Source organism: Artemia franciscana, chromosome 10 (assembly GCF_032884065.1).
Source record: "Artemia franciscana chromosome 10, ASM3288406v1, whole genome shotgun sequence".
Taxonomy (NCBI): domain Eukaryota; kingdom Metazoa; phylum Arthropoda; class Branchiopoda; order Anostraca; family Artemiidae; genus Artemia; species Artemia franciscana.
In genome coordinates, this window is record NC_088872.1 from 38,928,828 (window position 1) to 38,946,300 (window position 17,473).

Below are 17,473 nucleotides of genomic sequence, written 5' to 3' on the forward strand. Positions count from 1 at the left end.
AAAAAAAAAAAAAAAAAAAAAAAAAAAAAAAAAAAAAAAAGGAATTTCCTTCACGATAACAGTTTTGGTAGGTAGTTTTAAACTTAGTGAGTTTTTAATATTTGGAATTACCATTAAAAGCATATTCTTTTGACGTTTACAGTGTAATCATAATTCTGTGTTCTGGTTTGTTACTGTTGGAACGGATCACTCTTTTCTTATAGTCCATTACTAAGAGCTGTTTTAAACTTGAGGGACATTATCTTCTGAGATCATATTGGACAACAAATATATTCGCAGTTTTATTGCAATAAGAAAAACAAATTATAAATCTTTAAAAGAGACAAAAGACGTTTTATAAACTAGCTTTTTCTCAATTTTCTTCATCTTTTTAGGGACAGTGGTACGAAGAAATGATTAATAATAGAAATAAGTCAATGGTTAAGGGAATGGATTGGAATTCTGACGGCAGGAAGATCTGCATTGCATATGAGGATGGTGAGACCTCTTTTGATGAATTTAGAATTTTATATTATTATCTACTTTTATGGGTAATTATGAGGATATATAGTCCCCTCCCATGTTTGGACAGATGCGAAAATCACTTGCGTAAATAGCGTAAATATAGTAAGTGGTAAGATTTTTTAGGCTCAGTCAGTTGAGTGTCACCAAAGTCTCAAGATCTGAAGCTATATCTCGTCCTCAAAAGGTGTATCCCTGAACTTGCTGCTTCTCTTGCCTCCTTATCCAAAAAATTTTTTCAGTAGGATCATTCCCGAAACCATGGAAAGTTGGTCACATTGTCGCTGTTCCAAAGGGAGATGATGACTTCAATAGTGTACGATCTTATCGTTGAGTCAGCTTTCTATCCAGCTTAGAAATAATTTATGAGAGTGTAATAAACAAGCTTTCCTATCAGTACCTTGGGTGACATCGCTTGTTGGCTGACATATAACGGAGTTTTCGTTGAAGATAGTCTACATTAGACTGTCCCATTACACAGCATTCAAGAATGAGTGCAGCTCCTGTCGCAGAGGCGTGGCGTTCGCATTCTCTCCTTTGAAATCACAACATCTTTTAACCACGTATGGCAAGAGGACCTTCTATGTAAAATAAAAGCCCTTGGATTTGCCCTTGGTCGCCTATTAATGCAGCTCGTTGACGTTTTTGTTATCATTTATTAAAAGTTTTTCTTGACATTTTCGGTTCAAAACAACATTTAGTATTATCGAGAGTACCCAAAAATTCTCCTTTCTGAAGCCAAATCTTCTAAAACCCAATTCTTAGGCAAACTCCTTTCCTGGTGATCAAAAACGACCTAGTAGATAACCTTGCAATAGAACTTGACATTTTTGCGGATCAAACGTTGACAATGATATTCATGGCAAAGGAGGGAAATCCCAGCAAATCCCTTAAAAAGGTGAAGGTTAACCCGGAAAAAAGGAAATGTGGTCGCATTTTTAAGACACGAAATGTGAGGGCTCATGCCTGAATATACATTTCGAAGGGCTGGTAATAAAAAGATTAGGTGCCCCACACCTTTAATTCCACTTTCCTTCATATCTCACGTGGATTGAACACCTTAAGGGAGAGGCGCCATTCCGGCCAAATCTTGGGGTGGGCATGAACTTCATCTGCCCCCCCCCGATTCACTTTGTGTCGCGTAAGAAAAATCCGGGTTTTGGCCAACTCAACCACACTGACCTCTAAGATTAATTATAACAACGATGAATACAATCAACGAGGTTGAGTGATTAAACTGAAAGTGGAAAATTCAACCAGACTACAGGCTGGTATTCCTCAGCGAGAAACTTTCTTATTTAATTAGACGATACGTCGGTGAAAGCAACTTTCATTGTTATGCTGAGGGTTGTAACCAAAATCTCAGTATCCCTTCAGCAGAAATCTTCGTGATCAAATATAGTTACAAAAAGGAAAAACATAACAAGAAAAAATATAACAATATTCAAGGTAACAAGGGGAACCGCCGAGCTTTCATCTTTGCAAAATCGTCAACAAGCTAGCTATAGTCCAAATTTTTACTAAATCTTTCTCTGCAAATATCAAAAGGAGGTGACTGAGACGATCATCCCCTGTTGTAGACCGCAGGTAGTTTTTGACTATTTCTAGGCAAGAAAACGAACGTTCATTGCTCGCTGTTGTCTCAGGAAGTGTGGCAGCAATACAAAGTACTTTAATTACTTCTGAGTAAGCCACTGGTAATGCCTGAAGATGGTCAACAACGTCTAAGAAGTTTTCTGGCTTTTTCTCCTCATTGAGCAAGAAACGCTTGGCAATACCAGCTTGAGATTCGAGAAGAATGCTGCCGATATCCAGCTCGCCGTAAAAAGAAGAGAAAAGCTTGAGCAGCTCTGTGTCCATAAACTTGGTTGAGCTTGGATCCAAGGCTTCGAGCGTACTCAGTACTGGCAAGTTATTTGTGAACCTTCTGTAAAATTCGGCTAGTAGACGGTCAAAAGTTTTGAAGTATTCTTGCTTCATTTCATCCGCCAAAGTAGCAGTCTAATTTCCACATTCGATGAAATTCTTTCCTAGCGTCAAAGTTGTCACAAATTGTTTCCGATTCTTGGTGATCTTTTGAATTCATCAAGGTCGTCCTTGCTGACCAACAGAGGAGGGTCTAGTCGTGGGTCCATTCAGAGCAGGTACTTCAATTTCGAGTTCTCTTGCAGACTCTTAAGCCTTCTTGAAAAGTGATACAAATGAAGCATCTGAACGCAAGTCGGTGAGTTTGCTTCTTGTGGCCTGAATCAGGGTGCGCGATCGAGAAATAACCAAGTCGACGGCGACGACATGGAGTTACTGAGACAGCGATTTCGTCGCTCGCGTAATTGCTTCTATGTAGTGCAATTGGAAGATAACAAGGAACGATTCCATCAAGAAATGATAGGCCAGGAACTGACCTATCTTAGTTTATCAACTTAGAGGGATTACTGCAAATATTCAGAGCTTATAATATTATTATAATCATCTAGGAAACGGGCATTTGACAGAACTTGAGAATTAGATTATGTATCTAACCTGCTTTCAAAGTTTACAATGGTTGATAGCAAATGGTGTTATTATTATGGCCGGCAAAGGACCCTTTTTGGTGGAAGCTTGGGCCCCTTGGAAAATCTGGGGTGGGCATTTGCCCACACCTGCCCCCTCTACCCAAATGGCGCCTCTGCCTTAAGGACTGTTCAGGCTTACGTATAAAGAAACAATAAACTGTACGTGTGTAAACTTTATTCTCCACGCCTGTTCATAGTTGGAAAAATTTGTACACCAAATGCTTTCAATTATCACAGCAAGTTTAAAGTTGCTATTGTTAAACTTGCACAACTGCGATTTTGTTACATTACCAGAGTCGGTACTCTGTCTTTATTATAATTTGAATAAAAACAACTCCTAAAATTACATTGATTTTCCATTTCAATAACTCATTTTTGGCAAAACAAAATATTATACTTTTAACTCAAAATATTATACTAAGACAGAGTCGTTACTCTGTCTTTATCATAATTTCATTAAAAACAATTCCTAAATTACATTGATTTTCCATTTCAATAACTCATTTTTGGCAAAAAAAAAAATATTATACTTTTGTTTTTTCCACTATTAGATACACACGTGACACGAAAGTCGGCAGCCTATTGGCTTCAAATAGCCCACGTACAATTTTTAGCACAGAAAATAGGAATCGCTTCTGTTAATTTTTAACACACTGAGAAAAGAGTGTACAGATTTTATCACATATTTTCGTGTACAAGGCGCATCATTGTGAATTATACGCCTTAATCACTAGCGTGAACGGTCCCTTAGTAAAGCGAAATCTTCTTGCTCCAGGAAGCCAGGAGTTGTCCTAAGATGCAAAAGCTATCTCCTTGACGAGTTCATTTTGCCTCTATTCACATCGTGCAACAGACCAGTCATGGGATTTGGATGCCTTCTTTTTGTCGGTGTTCTAAAAAGCCATATCGCTCCTCTCCAATTTGTTCAAAATTGAACAGCTCTCGCAGTACCTTCTGGAAACCTTGATGCCAAGCCACTGCAGTCGTTCCAAGATTGTTTCGGCGTCACAATTGTGTCCATCTTTTACAAACACACGCATTTCTTTCCATCAGAAGAGTTATCATAGCTTGTTCTTGAAAGACAATTGTGCAAAATACAATCCAGCAGGGCTACCTAGAACAGGGTACACCCCGTCAGTAATTCATAAAATTGTCCTTTGCCTGACGATCCGTCGTCACATGAAATAGCTGCACAGCAGAAGTAATCCTATGAAAAAATACACCAAAGCTGAAAGTATTACGTGGAAATTTCATGGACTAGCGACATATTACCATCGTTGATGGAGCCGCAAAGATTGCAAAAAGATTGAAAAAACTGATTTTTATTTTATATATTCACCGACTACTGTTGCGGTATTTTTGGTGTCGGTTCTGATTTTTCTCTCTCAGTGATTCTTTTTTCTTTACCTCTCCTCGGGTGAACTTTTAGGGCACCAATAACCCAGTGGTTATTCATGCTACATTTTGTATCTGTATTTAAGTGGAAAAGGCTCTGTAGCCTGAGTGCCAACATTATTTATTCCGCCCGCAATGGTAATGATAGTATACAACTAGAGGTTGAAAAATACGAACAATTTAGTCGAACTACTTTGTCCTTTACGTAGCTTACTAATATCATCAGAAAGAAACCCAATCATCATTTGAAAAACGGATAAACTTTGAACTTATCAAGCTTCAGCTTCATATTTTCGCGTTTAATATCAATTGAAACAGAGAAACGCTTCCTATTTTTTTCCGCTTGTAAGTAAAGTTGATCCTAATTCTTATAGTAATTTTTCTTGTCTTTATTTCTTTTGAAAAATACTATTTATAACTGCAAATGCCTAGTCTATTTTACTTTTTTCGATTATTTGACTTTTGCCTTTGCCATTTTCTGTTTAGTTGTCAATTTTCAGAAAACGCTCTAGCACACAAATAGATCTTTTTAAAAGCATAGATATCATTAAATCTCTATGGAGATGTTTATATTAGACGCCTATTAAGTTCTGAGCTGATTCCGATGTAAAACAAGGCTGTAAAATTTCTTCTTCCCTTTAGATTATTCTGATGTTAAATTTTAGACAGGCATTACGGTCGATAATAATCAAAATGTGAATAATTGTCAAAAAGCTAGTCGTTAATAAAGCTTAAAGCATACGGTCTGTAGGAAGCATAAATTAATTCCAAAGCAAACAAAAACAAAGAGCTATATTGAAATGTAAAAAGAGCCGAATTAAACTCAAGTGATAACCCAAACTTAAAACAGACATTTTTATGGAGCGAAAAATGAAACCCGAAACACACAAAAATTTAAAATTAATAAACGTAGAAAATATAAAAAAAAATAAAATAGATGAATAAATAAATCCTAAACGAACAGAAATTACCGCAACTAAGAGTAGGGCTACCACCCCTTTATGTCGTATGATAGACTATATGTGGGACAGAGCCAAATATTGCTTTGATTTTTTAGTGAAAGGAATTTATACAAACTAATTTCTCATAATTTTTCGTCTTGATTAAGGTTCTCTCGACTGTGTCTACTCGTAGCCTTAAGGCCCAAAAATGCACCAGTAAAAAGAAATTTTGCTCTTTTTGAACACCACTGAGGTCAACGAATTTTTTTAACGTTAGGTCTCCTTTTTCCAAGAGGAAGTTTCTAGTCAGTGAAGAACAACAAGGTTTCTTGGCCTATCTAGCTCTTTCCCTCGTACCAACAAAATGCATCGTCTCCTTAGCCCAGCAACGGTCCCTGAACTGCTCATGTAGACCAGAAAAGTTCTTTGACTTTTTGGTCTTTTTTGGCCTCTTTTTCCGGAGGGGGGGAGCGGAGCAGTGCTCTCAGATTAAGGTTTTCTTGCGCATTAGCATTCACAAGGACTTGCAGTTCTAATATGAATTTTTTCAGAAAAAAAACTTTGATGGCCATTTGTGGGTTTAACTATCAGGTGAGCCACGCGTCTCCTCGGCCAAAATAATTTTATTCAAAAGGTTTAAGCAAAAACTAAACTTTAAAACCCTTTTTTAATAGGTCTGTGTCCCCAACCTAATTTTTATTTGGAAATATTACGGGTGTAATTTTCAATCCATTCAGAAAATAAACCTTGGGTGTTTATTTTTGGGGAGGGGGACACAATTTCATTCTATTTCATCTTGTGCGTTGATAGCCTCTTCCCCTAGAGCTTATGAAATTAGATTTTGAGCTGATAAGAAAATTACTTTTTTTGTGGGACCATGCTGCCAAATTAATTTCGTTTACTTTTTAAAGCGTAGCTCTGCCCTTGGTGGAAAGTTTTGTTTTGGTTTTCTTCTGCAAGTTTAATCACGACTAATAATTTGCCACTGCTCAAAATTGACCTCTGTGTCTGGATGTATTCTTTACTGGTATTTCAGTTAATTTTTTGCCATGTTGTTTAGGTGGTGTCATTGTTGGTTCAGTAGATGGAAGTCGAATCTGGGGAAAAGAAATAAAAGGAGAGACATTAGCTGACGTCGCATGGTCACCCGATAGTCGAATTATTTTGTTTGCCCTTGGCAGTGGAAAAATTGACTGTTACGATTCATCAGGAAATTTAATGGTAAAATTTATAACGACTATATCTAGAAAAACACGAGTATAATTACTTATTTATTAAATTGTACGTAAAATTCAAAAAATCATTTAGTACTCTTTTCAAAAAAGATGCAGTTCAATTTGGGGCTTTTGAACCTGAAAATATGCCCAGAAATAATGCTGGAAAGAAATATTAGCAGGCGAACAAAGCTAAATTTGGAAAAATTTGTAGAAAAACTGAAAGCGTCCAAAGTTGTAGAACATGTGTCCAAAAACGGAAAATAGTATGTGAAATGGTCTACAAATATTTCTACAGTATATACCCCTTGTGAAATATTGACAGCATAAAACCATCTTTGATTATGAGACGAACCGCCCCTTACATACTACAGGATGTCTTACGAAAAAACTGTTAAAGTCGGAACTTTAAAACATACCTTGTGAGGCGTTAGACTCACCTCAGATGAAATTTACCAACCTCCTCCTTATTATTTGGCATGTAAGTATGTAATGCCGCATTACTGTTAATATCAATTTATATGATAACAGTTCATTTTGTAAATACTATATATGTCCTCAGAGAGGAATATAACACTATGACCTCCAGTGGCGGATCCAGGGGGGCACACTGATTTGTGGTTGGAACCGCTTGCTCTGGTTTGGGTTAAAACTAAAGTATTTTTTTTGTAATTGGTTTTAATAGTTGAGTTGTTAATAGTTTTTTCATTACTAAAACTTTTTCGTTTTGCAAACACGTTTGAAACAAGGTTTCAGTTACTTTTTGCGGTCTCTGATAGATTTTACTAATGACGCATACCGTCAAAAAGTATTTAGTTAAATTCAGGTTAATCAAAGGAATCTGTCCATATTACCACAAAAGCTAACTGGGAGGTGAAATCTTCATTTCATAATAAAAAAGGAGGAGAAATTAAAATCCTAACTTCTTTAGGCTGTCGAAATGATATTTTAGGATTGTGCTGTCACAACGGGGTTGAAAAGCAAAATATTCACTTCTTTTTACTGTCAAAAATTTGTTTTCGGGTCTTGGTATGGCATTAAGGTGAACAAATTATTGTCATTACTTTTTTAGCTGTCTGTTTTGATTTTTTGGGTTTGCTTTTTTTTTGCGAATTAGGTTGGTTTTTACAACATTGTTGTTTTTTAGGGGATTTGTATAATAGAAAGTAAGTGTATGACAAGTGCAAACATTATTAATTTAAGTTTTGGATTATGGTGAGTAAATGGTGGCCATTTTACTGCTTATTTTCATCTAATTAAAGCTCTGCATTACATGGCATATTCTTCCTCTCTTCATCCCAAAACAGTAAAATAAAGGTCAAATTTTTTAGAACCTTAATAAAGGTTTGTTTAAGTATATACTTAAAACTCAGCATATGAGTCAAAATACTCCTTCAAAGTTTGCAGTTATCATTTACGAAGAATATATTTTCGAAAAATTGTGTATAAAAGAATGCAAATAATTATGTTTTCATTTTTTTATAAATATAAAAAAAGTCTGGTGTAAAAAGTCGGTTTGAGTCAGTGGAATGGCATTGATTTTTTTTTCCAACATTTACTACTAAAATGTTGATAAAAAGTGGAAATTCACACAACTTGAGTTAACAAGATATAGTTATGTTTTGTTTAGGGGTTGCATGTATTTGTCCATAAAATTGTCTAAACTACTATAGATACCACTGAGGATTTTTTTTCTTATTTTGATACATGCCACTGAATCATGTTTCCACGATTAGTTGTTTATAAATCAACAAATTTACAGGACAATTCTCTTACTTAATGCTAAATTTGAGTCAAATTTCAAATTTTTTTGCTCAACAGACATACTGAGATTTAAAATTTGAATTGAATATATGAAAATCTCAAGTTTAAAAAAAATCAATTAGAAATATACCACAGCTTGAAACTGAGTATTTTGGAAGGGATTTCCGAACGGAGTATTTCGACTCATATGCTTAGTTTGAAGCTCATACCTACATGCATTTTTATTAAAGTTAACATTTTTCTGACGATTTTGGTCTTTATTCATATTATTCCGTGTATGAAAGGGGTTCTCCCCTCCTCAATGCCTTGCTCTTTACGCTAAAGTTTGACTCTTTCTCACAACTCTACTTTTTAAAAAATAAAAAACTTTCGCGTAAAGACCGAGGTGTTGAGGAGGGGACAACCCCTTTCATAAACGGAATAATTTTAGTTCTTTTTAATTTTTAATGCCGCTCTTTCCATGCAGTTAAAAAACTTTTTTTTCTCATTTAATTCCTGAAGGTTTTGAATTAATGCATGTTTTGATTTTGGCTCACCGCACATGAATAATTAAAACGGAATTTGTACATTGATTTTTTTTGGCTAAATGATTTTCTAATAGTTTTGACCGGACGATTTTGAAAAAAAGTGGGAGAGGAGGCCTAGTTGCGCTCCAGTTTTTGATTACGTCAAAAGGCAACTAGAACTTATTATTTTTTACGAAGGTTTTTTATTAGTAATAAATATACGTAACTTATGAATTAACTTACGTAACGAAATTATATAACTATATATTTTTATTACGTATATGAGGGGGCTTTACCCCTCTTAAACACCTCGCTCTTTACGCTTAAGATTCAACTTGGTCCCAGTTCTTTAAGAATGACCCCTGAATCACAAACGCCATAGAATAAATAGTTAAAATTACTAAAAATACTTTAGCGTAAAGAGTGATATATTGTGTAGGAAACGAACCCCCTTATATACGTAATATTTCTGTTCGTTTTAGGTTCTAATGGTGCCCCTTACCTCCATCACAAAAAACTTTTTTTATTTATTTTCTCATTGTTCTTTTAAATAAGGCTCGAAAATCCTGCGGCCCCTTCATTGAAATTTTTTTCCATCATGATAAATTCCTCCATGGAACAATCCTTCCACGTAACCCACTCCCCCGACCCTCTTTTAGCGTGAAAAAGTCCCCCTGAAATTGCCTGTACATGTCCCAATAACCATTACTTTATGTAAAGAATGGTCAAAGTTTGTGACTTGCAACCCCTCCCCCAGGGACTGTGGGGGAGCCAGTCGTCCCCAAAGATATAATTACTAGGTTTTCCGACCATGCTGAACAAAACGGCTATATCTTAATATTGATTCAGTAGCTATAGGGAAAAAATGAGTTTGGTAGGGGGCCTAGGTGCCCTACAATTTTTTTGGTCACTTAAAAAGGCCACTAGAACTTTTAATTTCAGTTAAAATGAACCCTCTTGCGACATTCTGTGACCACTGGTTCGATATGATCACCTCTGGGGAAAAGGAAAAACAAAAAGACAAATAAACACGCATCCGTGATCTGTCTTCTGGCAAAAAAACAAAATTCCACATTTTTGCAGATAGGAGCTTGAAACCTCAACAGTAGGGTTCTCTGATACGCTCGATCTCATGGTGTGATTTTCGTTAAGATTCTTTGACTTTTAGGGGGTGTTTCCCCTATCCTCTAAAATAAGACAAATTTTCTTAGGCTTGTAACTTTTGATGGGTAAAACTAAACTTGATGAAACTTATATGTTTATAATCAGCGTATCTAGATTAAGAGTTAGAATTACTAGGTTACGTATTAGAATCAGCATATATTTAGAAATATGCGATTCTTTTAATGTAACTATTGGTATCAAAATTCCATTTTTTAGTGTTTCGGTTGCTATTGAGCTGGGTCGCTCCTTACTACAGTTCGTTACCACGGACTGTTTGATATTTAGGATGAATAGAAGAGGAAATACTAACGAAGAGCTCTAAACTGACAGGACTCTAGACTTGACAGGAAAAGCCATTATAAACATTCACCAAAATATTGAGGTAGAAATGGTGGTTGTGGAAATACAGAAATAGACTTTTCTTATAAAATTGTGAATTCTGTAACCTAAGCAAAATATATAGAACTTTAAAAAGCAGAAAGATACGCTATGCTGTTATGAAAAGTAAAATTTTGATTTAAATTTTTTGAGATTTCAACAAAGTTAACACTGTTTATTCAAACGCTATTTTTAAAAAGAAGCAGCGATTATTTAATGCTTTATTGCCTATACTTAAAACCCCTGTTTTGAATTTCTTCTCTGTATTTCTATCTATTCGTTCTGTTTTTCTTGTTACACCCCCAAAAAAACTAGTATTTAATTTTAATATATATTTTACGAATATACAAGTTATATCTTTATCCTCGTTTCCTAATCTTCATTAAATAAAAAAAAACTAGTTTTTTTTTTAACTGAAAGTAAGGAGCGACATTAAAACTTAAAACGAACAGAAATTACTCCGTATATGAAATGGGTTGTCCCCTCCGCAATCCCTCGCTCTTTACGCTAAAGCTTTTAATTGTTTTAAAAAGTAGAATTGTGGCAAAGTGTCAAACTACAGCGGGTTTCACGTAAATTATTAAAATGAAATTTGTATATTAATTCTTTTCTTTGGCTAAATGACTTTCTCGTAGTTTTGATCAGACAATTTTGAGAAATAAGGGGTGGGGAAGGAGGCCTAGTTGCTTTCCAAGTTTTTGGTTACTTAAAAAGGCAACTAAAACTTTTAATTTTTAACGAACGTTTTTATTAGTAAAAAATATACGTAACTTAAGAATTAACTTACGTAACACACTTTTATATTCTTGTATTTTTATTATATATACGAGGGGGTTTGTACCCTCGTTAATACCTCGCTCTTTACGCTAAATCGTAAGTTTTGTCCAAATTCTTTAAGAATGACCCCTGAATTAGAAAGTACGTAGAATAAATAGTTGAAATTACTAAAAGTACTTTAGCATAAAGAGCAAGATATTTATCTCCTCCTAAATACTTCGCTCTTTATGCTAAAGTATTTTTAGAACCCCCTCATATGCGTAATAATCTCTGTTCGTTTTAAGTTTCAATGCTACTCCTTACTTTCAATTGAAAAAACGTTTTCATGTTTATTTTTTCATTGTTTTTTTATAGTAATGTTAGAAAATCCTTTGCCCTTTTCATTGAATTTTTCTTCCCCATTGACACATTCCTCCAAGTAAAGATCCTCCCACGTAGCCCCACAAAGAGTGCATGACTCCAAAAGATGGTTCAAGACCGATCTCTTCTGACAATTAAATAAAAAAGACAAGTTTTTTTAACGGAAAGTAAGGAGTGACATTAAAACTTAAAACGAACAGAAATTACTTCATATATGAAAGGGGCTGCGTCCTCATTAACGCCCCGCTCTTTACGCTAAAGTTTTTACTGTTTTAAAAAGTAGAGTTAATAGAAAGTGTCAAACTTCAGCGTAAAGGCAGAAAATATTAAATGTTATATTTCTTATAAATGGTGAACAGCTTTTTATTTTTTTTATGGCGGGGCGGTTGCTATAAATTACTATTTTTGTATCAATATTTTTATACCACTTTAATTTCGATAGATTCATTAGAACTTTAACCCTCACCAGATGTTAGATTAAATTTACGACCATTTCCACTACCTACCTACGACACATAGTTGTCGAGGTTCCCTTTAAATTGCAGGTATTTCTTTGTTCGAAAGTTTGTCGAAGTAACCTATTATGCACCCCCCCCTCCTAAAGAAAAATCCTGGATTCACCCCTGATGGCCTCTGAAAATTGGAGGCTCTATAAATATTTTTTTGATGGCCACAAACAAATTTTGGAATGTTTACTTAACAGTATTTTGGCCCTATTCATGCCAAGATTTTTTTTTTGCTACATAAAGTCGTAGAAACTATGAATGAATGAACGACTGTAATCAAAGCCTTTCTTCAGGCCGTATACAATACCAAACAAACTACATTATGTAACATTCGACTTTCGAATAACAAGACCCTTCCGGACAAAATGTCCCACTGCTACTATATTTACTTTCGACGTCAACTTCAAAGTTCCAAGAAGGGGCTCACGACGACCCATCCCAAGAAAGCTCCCTCTTAGCTCTTTTAGCCCCTGACACCTGAAAAGAAAATGGTCCAGCCCATCAAGATCACCGCAAATCGGGCAAGTGTACCGTATTTCTGGGTGACACCTTGTTTTCTAAACACTATAAAGAGGGAGATAGTTTGCTCGCACCTGCACCCATGACCTCAGGGACTCTTTTGGAGTCTCTAATTTAGATAAAACTCTTCACCATAATTTTCTTTCACCTTTAGTAAGAACTTAAGCTTTCTGACTGGCTAAGGTCGTTCCACCATTTCTGAATTTCTTGATCTTCCAGCCTTGTTTGGATCTCTGACAGAAAAACTTTGTTATGCTTTAGTGTTAATATACTGTTACTTAAAAAGGAGACTAGAGCTTCAGATGTGGTTTCAAATGATTCCGCTCCCAATGTTGTACTTACTCTGGCTAATCACCTTGGTAGAAACAAACAAGAACAAATAAAACAAATAACAACAAAATGGCCACCCTTCTCGTTCGAAATTCAGAATTTTGTATTTTTGGATAAAGGGGCTAGAAACTTCCGAAATCTTGGAAATTTTGGATCCTTGTATGGAAGTTTCCCTCACAATTGACGCCCATTTGGTGACTGCTTTCTCCTTTTTGCTTAAAAATGATGTAACTTTTCTTATACTAATAGATTTTGATTGGTAATAAAGTTGGATGGGCAAGTTCAACCTTAATTTTACATACTAAGAATCAAAATTAAAAGTTGATTCTTTTGACGTTTATATTTTTATCAAACTTCTTTCTTGAGAGCTTCAATCCTCATTTTTATGAAATTTCTTTTTTTTTATCATCATGGATAGTTGAGTATTCCAATTTAATATTCGTTGCATGACTATAATAGATTACCCTTTACTATGAAGTGTTTAATAGCGGAATGATTTGAACAGCCCACCGGTTTGGAGGTTTCCTTCCTCCATAGAGGAATGGTATTGTTTCCTGTTTGTATTTCAGTGCAGTATGCATATATAAACAAGCTGTTTTATTGTTTTGATAAGAGATCATACCATAAAACGTTTTTGTCGTACCTGTAACCGTTCATCAAAATTGCACAGTTTCGTTTCGCATAATAATTTTTCGCCTGGCTTTTCGACACTTCTTGCTAGAGAAGTTTTTGTTTGAATGTCTTATTTATTTTGTATTCTACCATTTCGTTTGATTTAAATGTTTTTATTTTTTTTGTTTTGTCTTCCCTTCGTTTGAAGGTAGATCTATATCAAAATTTTTGGGTTTGATTTTAATCTTTTTCTATTGTCCTTGTTAAAAGTTTTCCTTGTCATTTTTTTGTTTGTTTTTGTGTGAAAAATTGCAAATTGTATCGATCTTTATGTTTGTTCTCACAAGAAGAATTCTTAAATCCTCCCATTTAAAATTTTCCATCCCATAGCCTATAAATTGAAATTTCGTCTGTTTCCTTTTAAGTTCTCGGTCAATTTTGCTACACAAAGGCGATTTCTAGTTTCTCTTGTTGTTTGAATAGAAACGTTGTTTGTCTGGTAAGGTATTTAGGCTGTACCTCATAACGCTGAAAAAAATGAGAAAAAAATGATAGCGGCTATTGTTGTGATGAGTATGGCAGCATAAGATATAATTTGTGATTACTACAAAATTGGGAAACTCGACACACTAAATTCTCGCATTTAAGTTTTCCCATCCTACGGCCTACAAAGTTAAATCTCATCTAATTCCTTTTAAGTTTTAGGTCAATTCTGCCATACGATGGCGATTTCAAGATTGACTCATTGTTTTGAATTGAAGCCTTGTTTAGCCGCACTGCTTATAGTTGAAAAAAAGAGAAAAAAAATGATAGCAGCTTTTATCGAGATGAGTATGGCAACATAAGAAGTAATTTACCGCAAAATTGGAAAACTCGGCACACTAAATTATCCCATTTAAATTTTCCCATCTTACGGCCAATGATTTGAAATTTCATCTGTTTCTTTGTAAGTTTTTGGTCAATTTTGCCATACGATGGCGATTTCTAGTTCGGCTCATTGCTTTGAATGGAAGCTTTGTTGAGTCTGGTAAGTTATTTAGACCGTGCCGCGTAACGTTGAAGAAAAAAATGATAACGGCTATTGTCACGATGAGTGTGGCAGCATAAGATATAATTTGTAATTACTGCAAAATTGGGAAACTCGACGCACTAAATTCTCGCATTTTCTTCTTTTAGCTTTCACTTCTTAATTTTTTTTTCAACTCTGTTAAAAAGAAATAAAAAAAGAGAAAAAATTAAGAAAAAGAAAAGTTTTTTTTCTTCCTGGTTAAGACCATTTTATAAGACAAATGCAGCTAAATCAGTCTTTTTTCTTGAAGTATTGTATCTAAACGGTTCCGAGTTAAACTTCTTAAAATCGGTAGATAATTCAAACTTATTTATGGATTTGTGCTTAATATCTTCATTTTTTAGTGCCCACTTGAAGCCCAGTCTAAGTGGAAAACTGTATGTGGTACAAAAATTGCTAGTATGAAGTGGTTTAATAGTCGCTACGTATATCCCGATCCTGATGTCCCATCCTTGTGTATTTCATACAAAAACGGATTTGTTGCACTTTTAAAGGATGAAATGGATACAGGTATGTAAAGGTGGTGAAATGGGGGATATGTTGACTGTAATCGATTTGAATGCTAATAAAGGGCTGCATATAAAAATAAGAAAATATATATAGTTATAAAAAAAAACAAAAAAAACAACAACAAATGAACGTTCCTTGAAAACGCTATTCGAAGAGTACAGCAACAAAATTTCAAGCTGAGGATGAAGTTAAGCTAGAGTTTAAGCTATAAATCTAGCTAAATCTTTAGCTAGAAGCTATATCCGTTAAAAGGTTAAGTTAAAAAAAAACAGGATACCAAATTTGATTTTCTTTTTTTAAGCAGCGTTTTTAAGTCGTTTATAATTAGTATTTTTAATTCAGTTTTTTTGTGTTCTATTTTGCATTTTTGAAACTGCATTCTTAGAAATTCGGTACTAATCTAGTTTTATAAGTAACTTTTTTATCGGTCGCCAAAAAGCACTTTGATGTCAGAAAAAAAGACAAATTCAAGTTGGCTAATGAGGATAAGCGGATATTGGTCCTCTATATAATCTGCTATCTTTTGCAACTAAAATCACTCATTCAGTTAAAGAAGTAGTTGCATACGTTGGAAACGTTACAATTGACCTTAGTAATTATGGTGCTTGTAGGATATGCCCCTTGTAGCCTTAATATTAGTTAATATTAATATTAACCCTTAATATTAGTGGCAGCTATTTAGGAAGCCCGATCTCGCACCAAGAAGTAATAAATGACATTCAGTTTTACCATTACTAATTGTAATTTTTATAAATATTTTTCTTGCTGAAATACTTGGAAAAGCCATATTATTGCGAAGGACTTAAAGACTTTATTTCTAGCCTAATGGAACTTTATTATTAATGTGCTGAGCAACTTTATGGGAACAATACTAGACTCATAGAAACACCATCAGGATTTAGGTTTTATCTATACCAATTCATAACGGTGGCGCTCAACGTGGGGCTATTCATGATGATTCCCTTTAATATTATTTTTGCTACAATTATTATTGCTACTGCTTACTTTCCATTACTCTTTGGTGTTATAGTGTTAATCCTTTTTACCATTCCTTCCAATGCCCCTTTTAGAGCCAATATTTGTGAATTTATAACTAAGAATAAATTATTGCCAATAGAATCCAAAAGGAAAGGTTTTTGACATTGGTGGCAGTTATCTGGGAAGCCTCAGCTTTGACCAAGAAATTGTAACTGCCATTGAATTTGACCACTAAACATTTTAATTTATATTTATAAATTTCTACTCTCTTTAAACGAGAAACTGTGTATATATTTATATCTTGGATTTTCTGGTCTGGGAAAACGATATGGATAGGTCACATGATCGAGAAAATTGGTTAAGAGTCTCAAATTTTGAAAAAAAAAAAAGAATCCAACATGGGGCTATTAATAACGTTGCCCCTTGCTTTTTATTTTTTATTGCTGTCATTACTGCTAATTCTTGCTGTCTATTATTTTTTGATACTATACTATTCGTTTTTTCATCATTCCTATTATTGTTACTTTCAGAACCAATAGTTTTTAACTCAAAGCTAAGAATAAGCTGTTGCCAATGGAACCAAAATGGAACGGTTTTTGGAATTGGTGGCAGCTATCTGGGAAGTGCAAACTCGGACCAAGAAATCATAAATGCCATTGAGTTTTATTCTGCTTATGGAGAGGTAAAAATTTAGAAGTAAATAGTAGCTGCCGTAGTCTACCTGATCGATATTCTGGCACTGCTTTCCATTACACGAAATACGCCACAACTATACGTAGTTAAACATAGAGTCTAAATCCCAAACAAACCTTCAACTGAGAAAATTAGGCTCAAGATTCTAATTCAAAAAATGACACCAATATAGTCTTGTCTTTAAGCACAAAATTTTGTCGTAAACACATTACGTTTCTCGTAGATACGATATCAAGTCGACGAAAAATTTAAGAAACTAAATTTAACCATTTCCTTTGATTTGCATTTCTTTTTCACTTAGTAAATAAGGCAGAGAATAAAGGCATATGTGTATTAATTTGATTTGGCAGCTATAGGTAAACTTACCAAATGATAAAAGAATAGGTCTGTTCTGTACAAACCCTTAGGTCTGAGATTTGACCTTCAGATTAAAAATTTATATATGATTCCCCCTCAAACATGGTGCAATATTTCCGCTGTCCTGCCAAAAGTTGAAGGTAAGAGGGATAATTATTTTAGCGTTCTTGGAGTAGTACAGACTGAGAATCATTACATGTTTTTGGTTAAACAGTGTACAAAATACCAACCTTTCCACTTAAAAGCTCGACGTGGGAGGGGAGATATTTAAGAGGTAACTCTGCAACCTTGTTCTCAAATCATATAGGGTGAGAATCCTTGTGTGATTCTGGTTCAAACAAGGTGCT

At 34.6% G+C, this 17,473-nt stretch overlaps 1 protein-coding gene across 2 annotated transcripts in view; it reads left to right on the forward strand.

Moving 5' to 3' along the window:
* The window catches only part of LOC136032173 (WD repeat-containing protein 35-like), a 130,101-nt gene that overhangs the window by 31,862 nt on the left and 80,766 nt on the right, over positions 1-17,473 (forward strand). For both annotated transcript variants that reach the window (XM_065712361.1, XM_065712362.1), the window contains 4 exons: positions 375-477; positions 6,450-6,610; positions 14,933-15,098; positions 16,607-16,758. In XM_065712361.1, coding sequence (XP_065568433.1) covers positions 375-477; positions 6,450-6,610; positions 14,933-15,098; positions 16,607-16,758 — 582 coding nt within the window. The remainder of the gene's footprint in view (positions 1-374; positions 478-6,449; positions 6,611-14,932; positions 15,099-16,606; positions 16,759-17,473) is intronic.